Source organism: Cervus canadensis, chromosome 20 (genome assembly GCF_019320065.1).
Source record: "Cervus canadensis isolate Bull #8, Minnesota chromosome 20, ASM1932006v1, whole genome shotgun sequence".
Lineage (NCBI taxonomy): Eukaryota > Metazoa > Chordata > Mammalia > Artiodactyla > Cervidae > Cervus > Cervus canadensis.
In genome coordinates, this window is record NC_057405.1 from 6,558,842 (window position 1) to 6,575,122 (window position 16,281).

The following is a 16,281-nucleotide window of genomic DNA, read 5'->3' on the forward strand; positions in this document are numbered from 1 at the left end:
CAGAAATCATTTCAGTTGTAAATTGGCCAATAGGATGCACTCACATACTCAAAACACTTAATCCAGAAATAAAATGTTAATAAGCATTATTATCATGAGCAATTACATTTTATTAAAATTCAATGGTATAATTATGAGTTTGAAGGCTAAGTTTATTAAGCCAAAACAACTGTTTTTTTTTAATTTAACTCATTAAGAGAGTTTATTAACTCACTTTTCTTTTAACTTGCATATTTGAATTTAATTATAATAAGCTTTTCTTTTAATAGATATAATTAATGTTTGAATCCTACAGTACCCTTAAGTGGACATGCTCCTACCAATGATCAGCTAGTAATTATCCTGGAGGCTAATACTACAGTGGGAGTTTTTGTAAATAGCTAAAACTAATAGATGATACAAAAACATATGCTTCTCCTTTTACTTATAAATGATATGAAAGTCATTTGTATCAAGATACCCATGTTCAGCCATAACAATAAAAAATATTTCTATAGACGAAACATGGCGAGTGTTTCCCTCATTCCTTGTAACTTCACTGGAGTAGGTAGGGGTTTGGTTGCTATATTTACCTTTTATCCAGTGCTGCTCCTGCTTATCTTACCTACTTCTTTGAAGCTGAACATTAAGGGTCCTTGAGACTTCGGCTTGGGTACCTATTAATGATTTAAATACATCTAAATTTTCTTCTTCAGCCACTGTACCACTAAAAAAAAGAATCAAGACCACTTTATTCCACAACCCAAAAATGTTAAGGAGGAGGTAACTAACTAAATGTTTAAGAATGTGTTATTTTAGTTATCATTGTCATTGTTAACACTCATTAGGGCTTTTTATCTTCAAAGTGCTTGGTAGGCATGAGGAACCCCCGCCTCGCACCTCCTGTCCACCTTTCCTCTCTGTCTCAAGAACTGTGATGGATCTCTAACTCCCTGTGACCTTTGCATTTTTATAAAATGCAGTCATTGATGATGACTACCCTTTCGGGGTCAGTCTTATCTGGTGGTAAGGAGGAACATGTGCCTTAAGGTTCTAAATAATTAATAAGAAATAAAACGCTTTCCAAGTGGAATTCAAGAGCTCCTTTGAAATACATCTTGCTTTACTCATCTCCCCAGCCGCCCCCACTACAAGTCCTTAAAGAAATGCAAACACACCCACTGCTCCAAGATGCAGGGCTGTACATGCAACAGCAAGCCACCATGCCTGGGCCCAAACATTTCATTGTTGGGAGATAACCGAAAAGCCAGTGTACGTTTACGAGACTACAAAGGATTCAACTGAAAATTAATCACCGTGTAGAACAGATTAATACCAGAAAATATTATATGGGAAGACAAACTGTTTAAAAGAAATGAGGTATTGTGGAATCTAGAAAAATGGTAAAAGAAACCTATTTGCAAAGCAGAAATAGAGACACAGACATAGAAAACAAACATGAAAACCAGCTGGGGAAGGGGAGGCAGGGTGAAAAGAGTTAGGAGATTGGGATTGATGTATATATCCTAGTGACACTATATATAAACTAGATCACTAACAGGAACCTGCTGCATAGGACAGAAACTCTACTCAACGCTCTACAGTGAGCTAAATGGGGAGGAAATGCAAAAAAGAGGGCATAAATGCAGAAGTCTAGCTGATCACGCTGCTGAACAACAGAAACTAATACATTATAAAGCAACTAGACTCCAATAATTTTTTTTAAAAAGCTCCATTTATAGAAGGGATGCCTACTGTTCTTCCTCTGTGTCTGCCTCTAAAGGAATAGTATTCATAAAGGAGAATTCATTACCAAAGGTCACACAGGAAAGATCAGCCTTAAACATATAGATGCTAATCAACTAACTGGCTGAACATGCAAAAGCCAAAAACAGGCATGCTGCGGCTTCTGGAGCTGCTGCTAAGTCGCTCAGTCGTGTCCGACTCTGGGACCCCATGGACCGTAGCCCACCAGGCTCCTCTGTCCCGGGATTCTCCAGGCAAGAATACTGGAGTACCTTGCCATTTCCTTCTCCAAAAACAGGCATGGATATCAAGAAATGCTGAAGAGGCATTCCTGAAATGCAAATAAGATTTTGTTTTTGTTAAGATGAGCCACAATTCAGGGTCTCACCTGGGAAGCACTAAAGCAGAGATAACAGTCCGGTCAGTAAAGCCTGCTTTTCTCTGGGGCACCACCCTGAGGACAATGGAAAAGGAAAGTTCTGATAGAATTTTTGTGTGGCGGATGCTTTCACATATGTGATAACTCCAGAGTCAGGCTGAAACGCATTTGCTATTCACAGGTGTGACTGGCTCTTTTAGTATTTGGAACTAGGATTGCAAGGGTCTGAAGAAAGGATAATTCCCAAAGTCTCATGTGAAGTTATCTAGTTGTGAGACTTTTTGGTCTTCTTCCCTTAATTCTGAAAGGATCTCTCTGCAGCAATGAAAGAATGTGTTTCTCCTTTTTGAAAAAGAAAGACAGGCTTGTGTTTTCTTTTTTAACTGTTTTAATCTGGGATAGGTTAGCAGGGATGTAAAGTGTTTGCCTTGGGCCAAAAAAACAAATATTCAACGTTCACATTGTTTGTAAAACTCTTCAGCAATGATTTAATGTTTAGCAAATGGCAGTCTAAGGAAAGTTAACTTTTGATGAATTATTACAGTGTTTCAAAGAACACTCACAATTATAGATTTTTGTATCCCTTGTTTTGTTTCCAGTTTTGTTTTTTTTTTCTTTCCAAAGAAAGTATTCAGCCTTGGTTAAAGTCACTTTGATAAAAACCGATTGCAAGTTAATCAGTTCCACATTTCTAATTGTTTTCTCAAAGAAGCTAAGGATTATTAATTTGGTGAAAGTTGTAAATGTTTGGTGCTGGAGTTTCCAGGGACTACTCTGGTAAGATTTGTTGGAACCATGTATTATAAACTATGCTCCATACTCTACACTGATAGAATAACAGGATCTGATGTTTGTAAGCCTAATTGCTCTGTAGGGATCAAAGACATGTTACTTACTCATCTTACGCTGGGTTTTGGGATCACAAGAAAAGTAGCTTGAGCCCCCAAAAAGCTGTTATGAGGCAAAAATGGAGTGCAATAATTCATATTTGAGCCAGGAAAAAGGAACAGAATTGATTTCCAGTCAGTTTTATACAATGGAGGATATAGGAACTATATGATCAGTAGGGGGAAAAAACAACCAAAAACAAATGTAACACATAATTAACTTGGCAAATATAATTAGAAGATTTATAAGAAAGTTGGAAAGTATTTTTTATAAAGATTTTACAAGTCGCATACATTAGCTTAGTTTAGATTAACAGTCTTTTCCCAAACTTAATCATTGAAGAGAAAAACCTTTTGTCTGACTTAAAGTTTTTTACAGATCTAAACTTCTAAAATTATTTTGTTTGCATAAAAAATGGTGACATTTTAAAGGATCAAAAACACCTAATGAAAACCATGATTGTAAGAGTCCTTAAGATATTGAGAAGAGTAGAACAATTTATTTCCCAAAACTTAACAAATAAAGTAGCAGAACTTCTCAATATTTAACTTCAGAACTCATACCCACTGTCTGTATATATTTGATAAAGACTCACAGAACTTGCCACTGAATTTTCTGAAAAAATAAAAAATAAAAGAGAATTTGCTCCTTTCCACTCTTCCAATACATACACTATTGGAGTCATAATTTTCACTCCTAAAATGAGAAATGGTATATTTAGTTCAAGAAAGTCTAGATAATAATAACAGCTGACATTTATCAGGCAGTCAATAAGTTATTGACCCAGATTTAAGAACGCCACATTTGTAATCTCCTCTATACAGAGAACAAATCTAAGGGGTAGAATTAGAATTATCCTCACATTACAGATGAGGAAACTGAGTCAAAGAGGCTATAAATGACTTGCTCGATATCCGCCAAGATGGCAGATTTCAGAATCCGTATTTTTGGTTGCAGTCTCCAGTTTTGTAAAATCAGAGACACTATTTCTTTTACTTGCATTAATTATGAATCACATGTAGATACACACTTCATCTAAACTGCTTCTAATTTTTATTCAATTTCTTTATTTGCATGACTGCCTTTGCATGTCCTCCCTCATCTGCCTTTACACCCATGAAACATCATTTAATATCTTGGTACCTCATGGAATACAAAATACTTTCCCAGATCAGATAATATTTATGAAAATTATATGGAAAAACACTGTAAAATTGACTCCATTCAAAAGAAACTCTGATATTCCAGCTAATAGATTAAAACAATAACAGCAAAATACACACACATAAAACTTCCCTTAACAAGTAAGAGATTTTCTTTTCTTATTCAAAATATGCAAATTTCATAGTTTGCATTCTATTTATCCCTTCATCTTTCTTCTTCCTTTCTTTCCCTTTCTTTCTCTCTATCCTCTACCTATTAATTTATTTGCTACTCCCACATTATCAAAAGTAATCAAAATTCAAATTTATGATCCTTTAGAATGGGATTGGGCTGACCTATAGACCAGTTAACTGAAATAATAACTTAGGAAATAAGTGATATTGACAGTATTTCACTTAAATGCTCAGCATACTAAAAGACAGTGAATGTTTGTCTAATACATATATCTACACAAAAACATAGAGCCAACTATATCATAACTTAAAAGTAACCAAGCTAAAACGGATTCCAACAGACCATTGCCATATCTTTGTTAACAGAGTTGGAGTTTTAGATTTGAATTTGAAATAAGACCCGTTTCTGTTAAAAATTCAGAATCTCAATTAATTCCAACTGGCGATTTGACCCCACATCATTAGACTGCCGTGGTTGTGTTTCATTATCCTATAGGTAATTTTCTTTAGTAATTTCCATTTCTCTTCATGTCCTTAATATATTTAGTGAATCAACTTAACATCTGTTTAACTGTAAATATTCAAGATAGGGACTTCCTTTTTACTTGTTAGACTAGTATTGGGAATGCCTGAATGATTAATAAAATGCTTGATATGATGACTATAAGGATGATAAAATGACAGTGATAATCTGAGTTTGAGGTTTTAAATCAATAGGTTTCCTTATAAATTTAAAATGGTCTAAAGGCAGAACAGAACATAAAAAAGGGAGGCGGGGAATCTCAACACTGTCTTTTGTGCCTTTTCACTTTAGTAGTTATTTATTTTTTAAATATTCTGATTATAGGTATATTCCTTTACCTTCTCCCCCAGTTTTGTGTTTTTGTTTTTTTACCTTAACTGATTCCTTCCATGGGTTAAAAACAGAGCACGCATTTTGCAAGGCTCCTTCAGATAGAAGCAGCTTCACCACTGCCGTATGACCACTGGAACTATCCTCATTCAAGTCTTGAGACTTCTAAAACAAAATCTGCCCTGCATCCGCATTGTTTCCAATAGGCGGCATGTATTTGGGAAGCATTAATGATTTTAAAAGGCTCTGCTTCTTAGAATTTTTCTTCTTAAGATCCTTTGCGTTTTTCTTTTCAAAGGGCTTCAATATGGAGGCCTGGTGAAGGAGGATTAATGTAATTTAACAAAGTGAAAAACTAATTGAATCATTAACTCACCATTCAGATTCAAATATCTTCATTCCAAACCTTATTCACTATTTACACTTCTGCTTTGCTCCTCTGCCTGACTCTTTTCTTCCCCCTTATTGGTAAAACTTCTTAGCCTCAGTTCTAACCCTGAAAAGGTCATGTGAAAATGCACGTGAGGCATGTAAGAGGCAGGCCTGGCTGCAGGAATCAGGGCTCAGAGGGCTTTTGCTCAAAAAGTTTGAAGTCTTAACATTTCAGTGTTCCTGTAAGACCCGAGAACCTTGTTAATTTAGTTACATTGGCCCAAAAACATAACTGGCTATAACTTTGTTTAAAATTAGTATTTGATAGTTCTCCATCATTTTGTAAACTTTATTGAACCATCTGATTTCTCCTTAAAGCAATCTGAATTCAAAGTTACAATGTAATTTCCCTGAAACTTTGCATTTGACAGTTTCTTCACATAGTAACACTCTGCAGGTTTAATATCACTTTTTAAAAATAGTGTAAAGTGAAAAAGTGAAGTTGCTCAGTCGTATCCAGCTCTTTGCGACCCCATGGACTGTAGCCTACCAGGCTCCTCTGTCCATGGGATTTTCCAGACAAGAATACTGGAGTGGGTTGCCTTTTCCTTCTCCAAGGGATCTTCCCAACCCAGGGATCAAACCCCAGTCTCCCACATTGCAGGCAGATGCTTTACCTTCTGAGTCACCAGGGAAGCCAAAAAAGAAAATTAATAAATAAAAATAATGTAGATCCTACTATACTCCAATACTGAAACTCCAATACTTTGGCCACCTGATACAAAGAACCGACTCCTTGGAAAAGACCCTGATACTGGGAAAGATTGAAGGCAGGAGGAGAAGGGGATGACAGAGGATGAGATGGTTGGATGGCATCACTGACTCGATGGACATGAATTTGAGCAAGCTCTGGGAGTTGGTGATGGACAGGGAAGCCTGGCATGCTGCGACTCATGGGGTCACAAAGAGTCGGACACGACTGAGCGACTGAACTGAACTGAACTGAACTGAGACACTGCTATATGTAAATAACCAACAAGCACAGGGAACTCTACTCAGTAATTTGTAATAACCTGTAAGGGAAGCAATCTGGAAAGGACTATATGTATATATAACTGAGTCACTGTGCTGTATGCTTGAAACTAACATGATATTTTAAATCAACTGTAATTCAATTAAAAATAATAAATTCATAAAACAAAGCAATGTGGATTAATTTAAAAGGCATACAGAGTACAATGCGCACTGACCATCATTTCACACAGAGAGATGAAGGAAGAGAACTAGAGAGGGAGAACGATGTGTAAATTTAGGGTGGGATAAGGGTGTGCTGGCAGGATGCCATTTAACAAGCCCACTGGCAACAGGATCTTCCCAGTGGTTGTTGTCCATATTTCACCTCCCAAATTTTTCTGGACCATAGTCAAATTTCAATCTTAGATACTAAACTGACAACTAAAAAATGTCATTTGCCATCTGGTTCTAGGGGAATGAAGTCATAAGCCCTTGCACTCACTGACCTTTTACACACCATGGAACGAAGGACTTCACGATGGGGATCAGGAATGAGGCACTCTGTGCCCTGGGAAAACTGGCAGAACAGCCCTTCAAAGAGACGTTTTCAGGAGAAGTATTTTTATGAACTCAAATTCTTGCATCTTCCCATACTTAGAAATGCCCTCAAACCATTAAGTAAGATATCTGCTCTTCATAGCTAGCAGCAACTTTCTACTGAGATGTGTGCTTGATTTCATGTAAATTACATATATGTTGACCTCTGTCCCACCTCTTCAGTACAGTTCTTCAGAGGTATCTGAGGGGAATTTATCTTAGGCTATTGTCCTCAGCAAGTCCCCAAATATAGCTGAACACATAGCTTTCACATTATGTGTGTGTTTTTAAGTCAACCAAGTCAGTGAGGATCACATAACTACTATGTTATTGTTGTTGAAGCTAAGTTAGCATGTCTGATGCACAGTAAGGCCAAACAAACCAAAATACTAGAGTTTAGAGCACAGAAAAGTTTACTGCAAGGGCCAACCAGGAACAAGTAGCTTATGCTCAAAAAAAAAAAAAAAACCAAAATAAAAACTACAAGATGGTTTTCAGGGAAGAATTTTTAAAGGCAAAATTGCCTTGGGGTGAGGGCTGCAGGCATGTGGCTTTCTTGATTGGTTGTTGGTAAAGTTTAGAGGGTGGTGCTCCAGGAGTCTTGTGCTCTGCTTGAAGTTACTGTTCTTCACCTGGATGAGGGTCTTAGTTCTTACGTGTGTACGTACTAAGTCACCTCAGGCACGTCTGACTCTTTGTGACCCTATGGACGGTAGCCCGCCAAGTTCCTCTGTCCATGGAATTCTCCAGGCAAGAATACTGGAGTGGGTTGCCATGCCCTCCTCCTGGGGACCTTTCCAACCCAGGGATCAAACCTGAAGCTCTTATGCCTCCTGCATCGGCAGGCGGGTTCTTTACTGCTAGCGCCACCTGGGAAGCCGGCTGTTAGTTCCTACAGAAGAACTCAAAGATTTATTGTTTTGTATATCCCTGGAGGAGGAACTAGAACTCCGCTTTAGTGCTTGCTGCACTGTAGCTTCTTGACTGCTTTTCCTTTGTTTCTGTATTCCTTTCCAACCCTAGGTGCTGCTGCTACTGCTAAGTCACTTCAGTTGTGTCCGACTCTGTGCGACCCCATAGACGGCAGCCCACCAGGCTCCTCTGTCCCTGGGGTTCTCCAGGCAAGAACACTGGAGTGGGTTGCCATGTCCTTCTCCAATGCCTGAAAGTGAAAGTGAAGTCGCTCAGTTCAGTCCAACTCTTAGCGACCCCATGGACTGCAGCCCAGCAGGCTCCTCCTCTGTCCATGGGATTTTCCAGGCAAGAGGACTGGAGTAGGGTGCCATTGTCTTCTCCGGTTAGTAACTGCTTAAATCTGTGCTTGGAGACTCAGGAGAGGTCTAGGAGGCTGAAGTCTTTTCCTACAAATAAGAAATGGGGGATAGAAAGGGCCTTTGCGGGGAGACCTAGGGAGGAGGGTGGCGGTAGTGGAGGGGGGGTTGGAGTTGGTTGAGGTTATTATGGGCTGTCCGTGGGGGGGCGGGGCCTGTGCGGTGGGATTTCCCGGCCGGTGTTTCGGGCCCTTTAAGAGGCGACGCCGGAGCCGGAGCCATTTTCCCCCCTTCGGCCGCGGCGAGGAGGAGCCGGAGCGGGAGTGACACCGGGCCGGACCCAGCGCGACCTGCGGCGGCTCTGGGTGACTCGGGCCAGTGTCGAGGGCCCCAGGCCGCAGGCAGGAGCAGCTGGGCCAATTCCCTGGCCGGGAGCGGAAGGGGATGGCGTCGGGCCTGGGCTCCCCGTCCCCCTGCTCCGCGGGCAGCGAGGAGGACGACATGGATGCACCTTTGAACAACAGTCTGCCCCCACCCCACCCAGAAAACGAAGAAGACCCGGAAGAGGACTTGTCAGAAGCAGAGACTCCAAAGCTCAAGAAGAAGAAAAAGCCTAAGAAACCTCGGGACCCTAAAATCCCTAAGAGCAAGCGCCAAAAAAAGGAGCTGGGGGACAGCTCTGGGGAGGGGCCGGAGTTTGTGGAGGAAGAGGAAGAGGTGGCCCTGCGCTCAGACAGCGAAGGCAGCGACTACACCCCTGGGAAGAAGAAAAAGAAGAAGCTGGGCCCTAACAAGGAGAAGAAGAGTAAATCCAAGCGGAAAGAGGAGGAGGAGGAGGACGAGGACGACGACGACTCGAAGGAGCCTAAGTCATCCGCTCAGCTCCTGGAAGACTGGGGCATGGAAGACATTGACCACGTGTTCTCTGAGGAGGATTATCGCACCCTCACCAACTACAAGGCCTTCAGCCAGTTTGTTCGGCCCCTCATTGCTGCCAAAAACCCCAAGATCGCCGTCTCCAAGATGATGATGGTTTTGGGTGCAAAGTGGCGGGAGTTCAGCACCAACAACCCCTTCAAAGGCAGTTCTGGGGCTTCTGTGGCAGCGGCGGCAGCAGCGGCAGTGGCCGTGGTTGAGAGCATGGTGACGGCCACTGAAGTGGCACCGCCTCCGCCCCCTGTCGCGGTCCCTATCCGCAAGGCCAAGAGCAAGGAGGGCAAAGGTCCCAATGCTCGGAGGAAGCCCAAGGGCAGCCCTCGTGTTCCCGATGCCAAGAAGCCTAAACCCAAGAAAGTAGCTCCCCTGAAAATCAAACTGGGAGGTTTTGGTTCTAAGCGGAAGAGATCCTCGAGTGAGGATGACGACTTAGATGTGGAGTCTGACTTCGATGACGCCAGTATCAGTAGCTATTCTGTTTCTGATGGTTCTACCAGTCGCAGTAGCCGCAGCCGCAAGAAACTGCGTACCACAAAGAAGAAAAAGAAAGGCGAGGAGGAGGTGACTGCTGTGGATGGTTATGAGACAGACCACCAGGACTATTGTGAGGTGTGCCAGCAAGGCGGAGAGATCATCCTGTGTGACACGTGTCCCCGCGCGTACCACATGGTCTGCCTGGACCCAGACATGGAGAAGGCGCCTGAGGGCAAGTGGAGCTGCCCACACTGTGAGAAGGAAGGCATCCAGTGGGAGGCAAAGGAGGACAATTCAGAGGGTGAGGAGATCCTCGAGGAGGTTGGGGGAGACCCCGAGGAAGAGGATGATCACCACATGGAGTTCTGTCGGGTCTGCAAGGATGGCGGGGAGCTGCTCTGCTGTGACACCTGTCCTTCCTCCTACCACATCCACTGCCTAAACCCCCCCCTCCCAGAGATCCCCAACGGCGAATGGCTGTGTCCCCGCTGCACGTGTCCAGCTCTTAAGGGCAAAGTTCAGAAGATCCTAATCTGGAAGTGGGGTCAGCCACCATCTCTCACGCCAGTGCCTCGGCACCCAGATGCCGATCCCAACACTCCGTCCCCCAAGCCCTTGGAGGGGCGGCCAGAGCGGCAGTTCTTCGTCAAGTGGCAAGGGATGTCATACTGGCACTGCTCCTGGGTGTCTGAGCTGCAGTTGGAGCTGCACTGTCAAGTGATGTTCCGAAACTATCAGCGGAAGAATGACATGGATGAACCACCCTCTGGGGACTTCGGTGGTGACGAGGAGAAGAGCCGGAAGCGGAAAAATAAGGACCCTAAATTCGCTGAGATGGAGGAGCGCTTCTATCTCTATGGGATAAAGCCTGAGTGGATGATGATCCACCGAATTCTCAACCACAGCGTGGACAAGAAGGGCCACGTTCACTACTTGATCAAGTGGCGGGACCTACCCTATGACCAGGCATCCTGGGAGAGTGAGGATGTGGAGATTCAGGACTATGACCTGTTCAAGCAGAGCTACTGGAATCACAGGGAGTTGATGAGGGGTGAGGAGGGACGACCAGGCAAGAAGCTCAAGAAGGTGAAGCTGAGGAAGTTGGAGAGGCCCCCTGAAACGCCAACGGTTGACCCGACAGTGAAGTACAAGCGCCAGCCAGAGTACCTGGATGCTACAGGTGGGACCCTGCACCCCTATCAGATGGAGGGCCTGAACTGGCTGCGCTTCTCCTGGGCTCAGGGCACTGACACCATCTTGGCTGACGAGATGGGCCTTGGGAAGATGGTGCAGACGGCAGTCTTCCTGTATTCCCTCTACAAGGAGGGTCATTTCAAAGGCCCCTTCCTAGTGAGCGCCCCTCTTTCCACCATCATCAACTGGGAACGGGAGTTTGAAATGTGGGCTCCAGATATGTACGTGGTGACCTACGTGGGTGACAAAGACAGCCGTGCTATCATCCGAGAGAACGAGTTTTCCTTTGAGGATAATGCCATTCGTGGTGGCAAGAAGGCTTCCCGAATGAAGAAAGAGGCATCTGTGAAGTTTCACGTGTTGCTGACATCCTATGAGTTGATCACCATTGACATGGCCATCTTGGGCTCTATTGACTGGGCCTGCCTCATCGTGGATGAAGCCCATCGGCTCAAGAATAATCAGTCTAAGTTTTTCCGGGTTTTAAACGGCTACTCGCTCCAGCACAAGCTGTTGCTGACAGGGACTCCACTGCAGAATAATCTAGAAGAGTTGTTCCACCTGCTTAGCTTCCTCACCCCTGAGAGGTTCCACAATTTGGAAGGCTTCCTGGAGGAGTTTGCAGACATAGCCAAGGAGGACCAGATTAAAAAGCTGCACGACATGCTGGGCCCTCACATGTTGCGGCGGCTCAAGGCTGACGTGTTCAAGAACATGCCGTCCAAGACAGAGCTGATCGTGTGTGTGGAGCTGAGCCCCATGCAGAAGAAATACTACAAGTACATCCTCACTCGGAATTTTGAAGCGCTCAATGCTCGAGGGGGCGGCAACCAGGTCTCTCTGCTAAACGTGGTGATGGATCTTAAGAAATGCTGCAACCACCCATATCTCTTCCCCGTGGCCGCCATGGAAGCCCCTAAGATGCCTAATGGCATGTATGACGGCAGTGCCCTCATCAGAGCATCCGGGAAATTATTGCTGCTTCAGAAGATGCTCAAGAACCTCAAGGAGGGTGGGCACCGTGTCCTCATCTTCTCCCAGATGACCAAGATGCTGGACTTGCTAGAGGACTTCCTGGAACACGAAGGTTATAAATATGAACGTATCGATGGGGGAATCACTGGGAACATGCGGCAGGAGGCCATTGACCGCTTCAATGCACCGGGTGCTCAGCAGTTTTGCTTCCTGCTTTCCACTCGAGCTGGGGGTCTTGGAATCAATCTGGCCACTGCTGACACAGTTATTATCTACGACTCTGATTGGAACCCCCATAATGACATCCAGGCCTTTAGCAGAGCTCACCGTATTGGGCAAAATAAGAAGGTGATGATTTATCGGTTTGTGACCCGTGCATCTGTGGAAGAGCGCATCACGCAGGTGGCCAAGAAAAAGATGATGCTGACGCATCTAGTTGTTCGGCCTGGGCTGGGCTCCAAGACCGGATCCATGTCCAAACAGGAGCTTGATGATATCCTCAAGTTTGGCACTGAGGAGCTATTCAAAGATGAGGCCACAGATGGAGGAGGAGACAACAAAGAGGGAGAAGACAGCAGTGTCATCCACTATGACGATAAAGCCATTGAACGACTGCTGGACCGGAACCAGGATGAGACTGAAGACACGGAGCTACAGGGCATGAATGAATATTTGAGCTCATTCAAAGTGGCCCAGTATGTGGTGCGAGAAGAAGAAATGGGGGAGGAAGAGGAGGTGGAACGGGAGATCATAAAACAGGAAGAAAGTGTGGATCCCGACTACTGGGAGAAATTGCTGCGGCACCATTATGAGCAGCAGCAAGAAGATCTGGCCCTAAACCTGGGCAAAGGAAAAAGAATTCGTAAACAGGTCAACTACAATGATGGCTCGCAGGAGGACCGAGATTGGCAGGACGACCAGTCCGACAACCAGTCTGATTATTCGGTGGCCTCAGAGGAAGGTGATGAAGACTTTGACGAACGTTCAGAAGCTCCCCGCAGGCCCAGTCGCAAGGGCCTGCGGAATGATAAAGATAAGCAATTGCCTCCTCTGTTGGCCCGTGTTGGTGGGAATATTGAAGTTCTTTAATGCTCGTCAGCGAAAAGCCTTTCTTAATGCAATTATGCGCTATGGGATGCCCCCTCAGGATGCTTTCACCACGCAGTGGCTCGTGAGGGATCTGCGAGGCAAATCAGAGAAGGAGTTCAAGGCTTATGTCTCGCTTTTTATGCGGCATTTATGTGAGCCGGGAGCAGATGGGGCTGAGACCTTTGCTGATGGCGTCCCCCGAGAAGGCCTGTCTCGCCAGCATGTCCTTACTCGGATTGGTGTTATGTCCTTGATTCGCAAGAAGGTTCAGGAGTTTGAACATGTTAATGTTTTCTCCTTTGGGGTATTCACAGCGGGCCGGGCCCCTGGGCGAGACACAGCTACCTCTGTTGGCATCTTTTTAATACCAGGAACCCAGTGGCTCCAGCCCCTGAGCGGCTAGAATGAAATAAAGTGGGGGAAAAAAAAAAAAAGGAAAAGAACCAAAAGCATTAAAAAAAAAAAAAAAAGCAGATTTCTTGATGAAAACTGAAAATAAAAGTTTCCTTGTATTTAAAAAAAAAAAAAAAAGAAAGGGCCTTTGGTACCCAGGAGAGCCCCACAGCATCCTGCTTGGTATCAGTATGTTCACTGTGTTTTAAGAAATTGCTACATTCCTGTTGGTCTCATCTATTTTACACTCAATAGTTTTTCATAGAAAGACACATACTAAATTATATCATTGACATCGTACAACATTTATTTGACTAGAAATAATTTATTAACGATGAGAACAATTTGTATACTTTTACAAATAAGCAGTTTTCTCCTTGATCACTGGTAGACTCAAGTCCATTATAGTTCATTCATCTCAATAGGTAGGCTATAAAACAAACATTACGTGCAATCGCTTAGATTTGTTTTAATTGCCCAAATGAAACTAGTTAGTCCTGAACTTAGATTTAAAACAAAATTTACTCTCAGCAATGCTTAATTATTTGAAGAAAGAAAAATAGCTACTTTTTAAAATAAGATCACAGCAGATAAAAATTAAGTCCTAATTATATACAGTACCATTTGTGGGAGCACCAACGTAGTGCCTTGCATGTAGTAGGTGCTCACTTGGTGACAATTATAGTTATTAGCAGAATTAGAACTAGACCAAATGCTCAGGACTCCCAGTCCGGTTCCCCACATCCCATTTCCCCTTATAAACCTCCAGCACCTTGTTCTCTGCAGTTTACCATCCTTGATCTAACCCCACTCAAACTGTAGTTTCCAGGGCCAGGAGAGAGAGAAACAAATCAGGAAGACTTCCGTGCCTTACAATGGGCCTTCTTGAAAAGGACCTTATTTCAAATATTTATTGTTTCAACTCTGTTACCGGACTAAACTTTGGACTCACTCACCTGCTGTGCAGTAAAATCGATTTATTGGCACAAGTTTACCTTGAAGGAAAGTATAGTGTTTTATTGCAGGCACCAAGCAAGGAATACGGGTGGCTTATGCGCAAAAGAACCAAATTCCCCAGATGGCTTTCAGGGAAGCATTTCTAAAGGCAGCATTTGGAGGTGAGGGCTGCAGATGCATGACTTTCTGCGGATTGCTTGGTGGTAAGGAAGTAACAGGGTGGTGTTTCAGGAATCTTAATCATCACCCTTCTGGTTCCAAACCGTCTGTGTTCCACAACTTATGCTCAGCATTTAGTCACCTTCCTGCACCTGTGCGTGTGGTGGCTAGAGGGGTACTGTAGCTCCTGAAGAACTACTCAAAATAAGTGTTGGATTATTCTGTATATTCCCTGAGAAAGAACTAGGTTTAGGTTTCTGTTTTATCACTGAATTGTTATCATTACTTTTCTTGCTTGAATTATTTTCCTTTTTTTTTTTTTTTGCATTCCCTCACTTTCCTACTCAGTACCTCCCTGTTCAGCTCTCTGTAACTCAGGGAAGGACTAGGAGACTAAACACATTTTCTGCAAATAAGAAATGGGGGACATAGAAGGGCTTTTGTGCCTGGGAGGTTCTCAAAGAGTCCTACTCAGTTTCAACCACAAGTAGCCATTCTTCTTCTTCAACTGGCTTATTTCCAGAAGCCAAATTTATACCTGAATATCAGTGCCAAGCCTAGACAGAACATTAAAAAGCAGAGATGTTACTTTGCTGACAAAGGTCCGTCTAGTCAAAGCTATGGTTTTTCCAGTAGTCATGTATGGATGTGAGAGAGAGTTGGACTATAAAGAGAGCTGAGCACTGAAGAATTGATGCTTTTGAACTGTGGAGAAGACTCTTGAGAGTCCCTTGGACTGCAAAGAGATAAACCAGTCAATCCTAAAGGAAATCAATCCTGAATATTCGCTGGAAGGACTGATGCTGAAACTGAAGCTCCAATACTTTGGCCACCTGATGCGAAGAACCGACTCCTTGGAAAAGACCCTGATGCTAGGAAAGATTGAAGGCAGGAGGAGAAGGGGACGACAGAGGATGAGATGGTTGGATGACATTACTGACTTGATGGACATGAGTGTGAGCAAGCTCTGGGAGTTGGTGATGGACAAGGGAAGCCTGGCGTGCTGCAGTCTGTGGGATCACAAAGAGTAGGACACGACTGAGAGACTGAACTGAACTGAATCAGTGCCAAAATAATTTTAAAAGTTAAAGTATTCTTATTGTGTTCGTTGAAGTAAAACTCTGAATCAGCCTAATCCTAGATTTTGGCGATCTATCACCACCATAGATAATGAAATTTGTTGCCTCTTTTGCCTGTTAGAACAAAGGACAAATAGTCCAGACCTTCAGTGGTTCTCTTCTTGAAGGGAATCTCAAACTTAAGAAAAAGAGATGTAAGGATAAGATTAAAAAGCAAAGGTAAAAATGGGAGTTTTCCCCAGAGTTTTTAAAGCAGTTTTTTTCCTCTAAACTCTCTTTTGTAATGTAGTATCCTTCAATTACCAAAAACAAACCTGAGAATCTGAAACAGCAGTAACACTCCTCAGAGGAGACTTTTTTTTGTTTCCCCTTCACTTGTTTGAATTGCTCCAAGCCCAGAGCTGGTGTTGAAATCCAGGACAGAACACCAGGCCAGGAAGGGGCTCCAAAAAAGGGCCCCGGGGCTGTTCATAAAGTTTTACAATTTTCTTGATGGTAAGAAAGATTTCAAGATGATTCCCTCTGAGGGTGGGCGTCTGAAGCATATGCTTCAAACTGATGCTACATGCAGAAAATGAAATAAATGGCT

General features: G+C 43.4%; 1 protein-coding gene across 1 annotated transcript; it reads left to right on the forward strand.

Moving 5' to 3' along the window:
* Nucleotides 1–8,610: 8,610 nt before the first annotated feature.
* On the forward strand, nt 8,611–13,522 carry LOC122422814 (chromodomain-helicase-DNA-binding protein 4-like). The gene is given in 3 exon segments (XM_043439518.1): nt 8,611–9,922; nt 9,962–13,097; nt 13,099–13,522. Coding segments are annotated over 3 exon segments (4,587 nt in total). The 5' UTR covers nt 8,611–8,880; the 3' UTR covers nt 13,508–13,522.
* Nucleotides 13,523–16,281: the final 2,759 nt, after the last annotated feature.